At 35.0% G+C, this 9,770-nt stretch overlaps 1 protein-coding gene across 1 annotated transcript in view; it reads right to left on the minus strand.

Moving 5' to 3' along the window:
• LOC127543158 (lysine-specific demethylase 2A-like) overlaps window positions 1-9,012 on the minus strand; it is a 45,579-nt gene extending 36,567 nt beyond the window's left edge. Inside the window, exon 1 of the mRNA XM_051969175.1 lies at window positions 8,824-9,012. Coding sequence (XP_051825135.1) covers window positions 8,824-9,012 — 189 coding nt within the window. The remainder of the gene's footprint in view (window positions 1-8,823) is intronic.
• Between the last annotated feature and the right edge of the window lie 758 nt (window positions 9,013-9,770).

A 9,770-nucleotide genomic window follows, 5' to 3' on the forward strand; every position in this document is an offset into this window, starting at 1 on the left:
CTTGATTTTCTAGACTTAAGAAAGTGATGGAGAAAATGTTAATAATGTAAATTAAACAGAAAAGTGTATTATGGGTACTTTTTTTCTTCAGAACCAGTTGTTAAAAATTTACCAGCTCATTTCTTCCTGGCTCCCCAGTTGATATGTATAAAGCATATGTAACTTTGTCATCTCACAAGGCAAAATAGATTTTACTCCCTCACAGGCAGGAGGCAGGGCCTGGACCTTCATATGTTTTGGGGATTTAAAGTTTTCACTCCTCCCCAGCCAAAGAATTAGATGGTGATGTGAACAGCAGATCTAGACTTGGAATGAGCCAGGGAAGAGAAAAAAAAATAGAAGTGGGAAGAAGAGAAGGGAGCAGGAAAAATGTTGCATCTCCTTGATGTATGTTCTCCTTTCCAGCAATGTAGATAACTTTGGTGCCTTCCCATCTTGTGAGAATCTTGTCCATATCCTTACACAAATCCTCCACAAAGGCTCTACTCAACATATAAGAAGACTTGTTGTTGGTCTTTTATGATTCAGTGAGTACCAATGTAGCAACTGAGTTAGCTATCTGTTATCTTTTTTTCCCCTATTGTTATTGATCACACATCTTGTGCTCATGTAATTATAACATATCAATGAATTAACCAATTTTAAATCACCTGACAAACTGATCTTATTTGATACTATATGCCTCATTTTGTACCTATATTCCTTTTTTTTCAGTCCTGAAGATTCAAGAAATCAAGTCAAGCTCAGGGACAAGTCTATTTCTCTAAACTCTTGTGAAGAAAAGAGAGAAAAAGTAGATCACAGAACAGTCACAGAACTAAGGAAAAAACGAAACTAGAAAAGCAACAAATCAAAATGACAAAATAAATATAAAAATTAAAATTCTGAAAATCAAGAACTGAAAAACAAAATTAAGAAAATCACTGAATTTATAAAGTAGGAATTATTTTTAAAAGACTAATTAAAAAGGCAATCTAATAGCTAATTTGATATTTTTAGAAAATCAGAGGAAAAGCAAATTACTAAGTAAAAAGAAAATAAGGAGAAATCACATTAAATGATTTTTAATCATTTAATAATTTTAAAAAACTATTTTCCTCAATTCTATGTCAACAAAACTGTTCATTTAAAAGAAATAAATACTAACTATAAAATACCCATATTAATGGAATAATGAAGAGAATTTTAAAAACCCAAAATTAGATAAAAGAAATTGAGCAAATCATAACTGAACTCCCAAAGGAAAAAAAAAAAACCTTAAGCCCAAATGGATTTACAAAAGTAAATTTGATAAAAAATTCAAAGAACATTTTAACTCTAATCTACATAAATTGTTTTCAAAAGAATTTGAGAAATTTGGTATCCTATTAAACTCCTGCTATAAAACAAGTACATCCCTGATATCTACATTGAAACCATTCTTTGTGAGTTCCCTTTGACATCATAGCCATAGCCAGGCTCTCTCCTGATAATGAGGTGGTCCTTCTCCACTATTTAGCATAGTATCTCAGAGTAGGGGGATTGTCTTACTTTTACATATGTCCTTGATTCCAGTCTTCTCCCTCTTCTCCAGCAGACTGCCTCCTCCTTTTCATTAAATGAACATCTGATCACATCCCTTCCCTATTCAGTAAACTCCAAGGGTTGGTTCTATTGCTTCTAGACTACAATGGGAACTTCTCCCTTAGGCTTCACACTTTATCCTCACCTATCTTTCCAGGCTCACTTTCTATTTGTCCTTTTCTTGCACTGATCGGTACACTGTATGGTCCAACTATTCTTTTCCCTGTTACCTATATACAGCAACATGGCTCCCATTGCCATGCCTCTGCACTGGCCATTCCCCATATGTGAAACAAATTTCTTCCTCAGTTCTGTCTCAGGGAATCCTTTTCTTCCTTCAACACTTAGCTGAAGAACTAGCTTCTACATGAACTCTTTCCTCATCCCATCAACTCCTTGTGTCTTTTCTCCCTCCCTGAATGCCTTGCATTTATTTTGGAGTCATTCCAAATATATTTATTCCATGCACACTTAAACAGATATGCACATATGTGTGTATAAATGTCTCACACAATAGAATGTGAATTCCTTGATGATAGGAATTGGTTCATTTTTTTTTTTTTTTACTTTTGTCCTCAGTACTCAAGGAAGTATCCAGTATGGAAGCACTTAATAAGCATCTATTGATCAATTTGTTGGTTGGCCGATCCTCTTTTGCAAGAATCTTTAATATCTGTAAATTAAAAGGTGTCATGGTCCATTCTGCCTTATCTATATTCTTGGGAAAGAGATGAAATATTTGCTGCTGAAGGTTTCTAGGCTGTTTTGTTCTCTTTCTCTATGGCAACTGACTGTTAAACCTCCTTGGGAAATGGCCACAATCTGTATCAATATATTTTCTTTTATTCCATTTCATATCTTAGGGCACTGCTAGCTTGTTTAAAAAACTCAAGTTTATGCTGCTTCATGTAGATGCCTTATGATCCCATTTTTATCCTTTCTTCTAATTTGGTATTGATTTTGATCTTTCCCTAAGAAGCTTATGGTCTGACTGTAAATAGACAATTTCTTCAGAACAAAGGCTCTCAGTTTCCTTACTTTTAGAACATAATCAATTCAATTTTTCCTAATTTTAATCAGTGCTCCATATATCCAGGATCCTCCTGATTCTTTTATTGAGGAAAATACTCATGAAATTTAGATGTGAGGCTCCGCCTTATTTTTCGGTCCTCAGTCAGAGCTGTACTGGAGCTAGCTCTAAGCAGCTGGTTGTTAAACTTTCTCCCCCTTCCTTTTTCTTAACTTAATAGCATTTTATTTTTTCTAATAACATATTTTCAATATTTATCTTTGTAATATTTTAATCTCCAAATTTTGCTCCCTCCCTTTTTTCCTCCCCTCCTTCTGAAGATAGCAAGCAATCTGATGTAGGTTATATATCTACTGATTGTTCAATTTTCGATGCTGACATTTAAACTGTAAGTTTTTACAACTCAGAAATCAGCAGCTGTTCCTAAAAATCAAGGCTTGATTTTTTTTTGGTTGATTTTCCAAGCTTAAGGAAGTGCTAATAATTCAGATTAAACTTAAAAGCATGCTTTCGTATTTTCCCCCCAGTGAGCCCTCTTGTTAAACATTCACCAGTATACCCTTGAATTGCTCTTTAAACATTAATTGAACAGGAATACAGGAGAAGGCAGAGGGGATGATGTCATCATTAGAGGCCTGGTGACTGTAGACTAATAAGAATAATAATCACTTTTCTTGTGCAGCATGATAATTGTAGAAATATGTATTGCACATGTTTAACATATATTGGATTACTTGTCATCTAGGGGAGAGATGGGAGGAAGGGGGGGAATTTGGAACACAAGGCTTTGCAAGGGTCAATGTTGAAAAATTATCCATGCATATGTTTTGGAAATAAAAAGCTTTAAAAATTAAAAAATTAAATTTTGCATTTTACTCACAGAGCCCACAAAAAAGAATATTAATCACAATGATGATGATGATGATGATGATGATGATGGTAACAGTAATAACTGGCATTTATGGAGCAAAGGTTTACAAAACGTTTCAATCTATTACCTCATTTGAATATCCCAACACCTCAAACCTAGTCACATACTACAGTATATTTTTCACTTCCCCACGGTTCCCTATTCTTACCTTTGCATCAGAGTCACTGAGTATAAAGCTCTATTTTAATATAATTTGATTGGTCTTATCAAGTTGTTTGTACAATTTCTTCACAACTTTATTCTCTGTAGTAGATGTCAATGCATAAGTTTCAGTTATAATCATAGCCATGTAGTACAAGATAACCAGATATCTCATGAAATGATTTCCTGTTGCATTTTGGTATGGGATATTTCCAAGCAGAAACTGTGAGCTATTCAGTTTCCATTTAGCTACAGTATTGTTACACTTGTCTGCCATTGGACAGAGTTCACATTTACAACACTGACATTTAAGTTAAGGTTTAAAGAAGGTCTGAAATCAGCACAGTCCTTAAGACCTGGTGCTGTGTGTATGTGTGTGTGTGGGGGAGGAGTAAGGAGGTACTTCCTGCCTCTCCATCACTATTAGAGCAGCGGCAGTGGGGGAATGGGAGGGAAGGTACTAATGGCCATTCTGTCATTTTTATAGGTTGTCATGGTCACCAGACTCATCAGCAATTGAACAATCTTTTGGTGACGAGGCTTTTTGTATTTAGTCTGTTGCCAGGGCCGTGCTTGAAGTTTTCCTAGCAAGGTTGAAAATGGCAGAATGTACATTCCACTGGCCTATCCACTGAGAATCCAGGACAAATTATAAGATTTATTTAACTATATAGATCCTAATGAGATCCCGACAGGAACAGGCTGTGGGAAGCCTGCAGGGCTCTTTCCATCTCCCTCCAAAACCATCCCCTGGATTCCAACAGTTGCTAGAAGGCCCAAGAATAAGAGGCCCTCAGGTAAACCTTTGCTCTCTTGCCCAATTCTCACCAAGGACTAGAAGCTCTCCTCTGACTGGATGCTGATTTCCATCTCCTGCTCCTCTGTCAGCATTTCCTGACCATTAGCCTCTTTCCAACAGTTATTTGTTAAGGACCTGCTACTTGTAGGAGCAGGTGGTCACCAGCTACAATCCTTCTGGTTCAATAGTAGACCACTGAACATTCTGACCTTTCCTGTCACTATGCTTTTCTATCTTCCCTGTAGCTATGTTTTTTGGCCACATCACTATCTGGCCTGCCACTGCACGCTAAAGATTCATTTATCTGTCTCTATTCTGAAGCTGAACACTAAGAGGCCACTATGTCGTTCCATTTTCCCTATGGTAAAGAAAACAAACTATCAGAGATCAGAGATTATCTCATTGTTCTACTTGTATTTCTAGAATTTAGAACATATTTTGGAGCACAGTAGGAATCTAATGCATTTATATTCCAGATTTGATCAATGGATTTTTATCATGAATTCGAGAAATATAAACATAGTCAACAAAGAGAAACATTTCAATGTACAAAATGAGAAAGAATTGTAACAAGCTAGCCTATAAGCCAATCACCTAATTCTTAAAAGCTCAACTTATATGTTATCATTTCAAGTTCATAAACAATACTGGTTTTGACAATGTAATGATCCTATTTGCTTCTAACTATTCAGATGATGCTAAAATACTGAAAATACAAAGATCTGGGAGGACCTCACCAGACCACAGGTTCCAAGGCTTTTGTCAACATTTTCCTGTGTGCCTAATTTTTTTTAGAAATAATTTTCCACACTATGCTCAAAAAATTATCAAATTGTGCATACCCTTTGATCTAGCAGTGTTACTACTGGGCTTATATCCCAAAGAGATCTTAAAGAAGGGAAAGGGACCCACATGTGCAAAAATGTTTGTGGCAGCCCTTTTTGTAGTGGCTAGAAACTGGAAACTGGGTGGATGCCCATCAATTGGAAAATGGCTGAATAAATGGTGGTATATGAATGTTATGGAATATTATTGTTCGGTAAGAAATGACCAATAGGATGATTTCAGAAAGGCCTGGAGAGACTTACATGAACTGATGCTGAGTGAAATGAGCAGGACCAGGAGATCATTATATACTTCAACAACAATACTATATGATGATCAATTCTGATGGCCGTGGCTCTCTTCAACAATGAGATGAACCAAATCAGTTCCATTTGTTCAATAATGAAGAGAACCAGCTACACCCAGCAAAAGAACTCTGGGAAGTGAGTGTGAACAACTATGTAGCATTTCTAATCCCTGTTTTGATTTCCTTCACAGGTTAATTGTACATTATTTCAAAGTCCGATTTTTCTTGTGCAGCAAAATAACTGTATGGATTTGTATACATATATTGTATTTAACATATACTTTAACATATTTAACATGTATTGGTCAACCTGCCATCTGGGGGAGGGCGTGGGGGGAAGGAGGAGAAAAATTGGAATAAAAGGTTTTGCAACTGTCAATGCTGAAAAATTACCCATGCATCTATCTTGTAAATAAAAAGCTATAATAAAAAAAGAAAGAAATAATTTTCCACTACATACATCATTTCTTACTTAATTCTTACTTCAAGCCTCCAAAATATAATTCTGATCCCTACCTTACATAAAGTAATGCTCAACCTGCTGAGTTGGATGAATGGCTCAATTAGCTCTTTGGAAAAAATACTAAGCAGATGAAAACAAATGTAAAATTCTAGATCTAGTGAAGGAAGAGAATGAAGCTCAGCATAACTGTTATATCCTACCCTAGACTTCATAGGTTCAGATGAGCATTGACAGTTTTCATTTGGGTAAATATCAGATCTTAAACTGAAATTGGAGGGGGGAATAAAAGAAAAGGACTGAACTAAGATAAACTATTATTCATGTGGAGAAAATATGAAAAGTTGCAATATTAAGTTTACTTTTAAAAGTACAAGAAGATCGTTTGCAAGATCTTTTCAGAGAGCTGCAGTTCTCTTTTTTAGATTCAAAATAGTAGAACAGGGCAAAAATAATAAGTATTTTATGAATAATATCTTTTATATAAGAACCTCTCTTAAAGGCTTATTACCAAAAATATCCCAGCAGCATGATGTAGAGGAAAGAATCTTGGATTTAGAGTCAAAGATTCTGGTTTGCAACCCCACTCTGGCACTTTCTACTTCTGTGACCTTGCTAAATTCACTTTCTCTTTCTGGCCTCAGTTTCCTCATCTGAAAAATAATAGCAATGACCTAGATCTCTAAGGGCACTTATACTTCTAAGTGCTACACTTTTATGATTATTTGTAAACTGTCCTCGTGATATATATCTTTACAAAAGGATTTGAGGGAGAAATAGAAATAGCTCAGTAGAAGAAAAAGGCCAACAGTAATGAAGCTTCATCAGAAAACTTTACAATCTACATGTGAAATTGCTTCTTATACTCTTCATTTGCAGCCTACTAAATGGTGAGAGATAGCAATGATGGATGTCCTTTTAAACTCTTTTCCCATAAGATTTACTTAAGGGACATCAATGGCAGTAATAAGGCTGGTATTTAGCACTCACTTCACCCATCACACGGATAGCATTGCAGGGGTGTTAGATGATTAGATAAGGTTATGAACCTTAATTTAGTAATAACTATTGAGATACATGATAATGACAGAGGATATATTACAAAAGGAGAAGGAGAAAGCTCTAAGACAGTGCAGTCTGAGAAAAAGGTTAGATCTAAGGCTGCAACTAACCTACTTTATTTAATGTTTTTCTGCTCTCATCAAGAGATAAGCCAGTTAAAAAAGATGTAAAGGAAGCAGATTCAGCAGTATAAGACCTTAAATTATATCAGAAAGTGACACCATTGTTGAAGTATAAAAGGGATAATTTTGATTATCTTAAATTATAATTTTCTTATATAAATAAAACCCATACAGTGCAGAATAGGAGGAATGTAGAAAACTGGGGGGAAAACTTTCAAAGACAATCTCTTAGAATGTGAGTGAGTTGGAATATTGCCGCAGTATAGAAAATGAAGGGCTGGTTGATTTAGAAAAACATGGAAAGACTTGGACTTATGAAGGAAGATATTAACCACAAACAAGCATAGAATGATCTTATATATGTGTATATGAGTGTATATGTGTGTGTTTCTAGATATCTCTCTGTGTGTGTGTGTGTGTGTGTGTGTGTGTGTATTTGTATGTATATGTATGTGTTTGTATTAGGGCTAGGGGAGAGAGGCAGAGGAAAAATAAAGCAAAAAGTGCACAGCAGAGAACAAAAGAAAATCTTTAAGAAAGCAAAGAAAAGCTGGGTAGCTCTGAAAACAATATGGAGTATTTATTATCTAGGTTTTCTTGAAACAGAAATTTTTTTTGTTTTATATTGAATTCTCTCATAAGTCCTGCTGTATATGTGGCAAAAACCTTTTTTTTCTTCTCTCATTTTATATCTGAAGTTTAAAATAAATGTACAAAATTTACCCCCCAAAAGAGAAACAGTTGCATCAACAGTAGCGATCATGTAACTATAGTTTAAACTATATTTGCTGGGTAGTTACCATTATATGATACACATATTACATATTATATAACATAAATATAAATTATATTAAATATTTTATAATAAAAATACATGATATTTTGTTGGAATTAAATAGCTAACATGAATCAGTGATAGACTAGCTATACCCAGAGATACCCCTCTGTGTAACACAAACAGAAAATTAGTCAAAGTAGTTTATAGCAGGGAGAGACCTTAAACACTTCTTATTTCACAAATGGGGAAACTGAAGACCAGAGGAATTAATACATACTCTGCCTAATCTCACAGAATTTTTACAACCTTTAGAACAACATATAAAAATTAGTATTGTTGTGATGACTGATCACAGAAAAAGAGAAAAGCTGGTCAGATACAGTATAGAATCTAAAGCACAGCTGGAATCAATGAAGGGATTTGGTGAGGAAATTAAGAAGCATCATGGTATAAGGCATTACAGAACTAAGATTTTGGAAAGTTGATATAAAAATTTCATGTAAAACTTCATGTTTGATAATGCTTTTCCATTAATCTGTAACCAAGAGAATTAATTAATTTGCAGAACCAAATGAATGTTGGTACTGAAAAGGATGCTGTTTTTTGTTTGTTTGCTTTTTTGAGTGGGGTGGGAGAGTTGGTCAGACAGGCAGTTTAGAGGCACAAAAAATACTGTCTACTTCCCTAAGAGCAGTCTAGCCTGCTGTTTTACTCCTATTCTAGACCCCAATTCACTGTCCATCTATGGTGCCTATTCAAAATACATGTACCAACTCAGTAGTCTATTCAGCAAACTTAGGGCCACCTTGGTGTGCTGCCGCACCCCTACCCCACCTTTCCCTCCATGGCTGGCTAGGTGGATCTCTTTTAAGAAACCATGAATCTTGGTGAGAAGTCCCTCCAATGTGATGGGACTTGATGCAACCAGCACAATGTGAGCCACAAACAGAAGCAACTGGAGGATCTCACCAAAGAGAAGCAATTTCACTCCCATTGTCCAGCACAACAGCAAATAATTTTGGTGATTGTGTGTCTGCTGGTCTTCTAATAATATTGGATATTAATGATCAGACTACATTAGAAGTTACTATGTATTGTATAGTATATGATAAATAGAATATATATTAATAATCAAACAAGGCTATCTCTCTTGTGCAACTATCAATCTTGTATGATCTTCACATATGAATGGAAAACAACTCATTGACTGAATTTTGAATTACTGGGTCAAATACTTTAGAAATAATAATAATCAATAAATCACAAACACAGTATATGTGGTATTCTCTATACTTCTCAGCCAATTATCTGACTCTACATACACGATCTGCTTAGATAATCCTCTGGAAAAGCCTGCCCATTTCTTTTATTTCAGTATTTAGATGCTACACCATTTGGAACATATATGTTAAGTATTGATATTAATTTATTTTCTATGATATCTTTCATTAAAAAGGTCCTTTCCTCAATATCTCTTTTAATAAAATATATTTTTCCTGTTATCTCTTCTCAGAGCATGTTTGCTACTCTTTATTTTTTGAGTTCAGCTGGAGCACAAGTGATTTGGCTATTGTGCCTTATTTTAACTCTTTGCGAGTCATGTTTCCTGTAAAGAACATATTGTTGGATTCGGCTTTCCAATCCATTCTCCCTCTGCATGCTTTGATTACTGATACCCTAGATAGATGCACATTTAAACAATTAATGGAGATGAGAAAATAGATATATGGGATCAATATATGTGTGTTTGTG

This window comes from Antechinus flavipes, chromosome X, assembly GCF_016432865.1.
Source record: "Antechinus flavipes isolate AdamAnt ecotype Samford, QLD, Australia chromosome X, AdamAnt_v2, whole genome shotgun sequence".
Taxonomy (NCBI): Eukaryota; Metazoa; Chordata; class Mammalia; order Dasyuromorphia; family Dasyuridae; genus Antechinus; species Antechinus flavipes.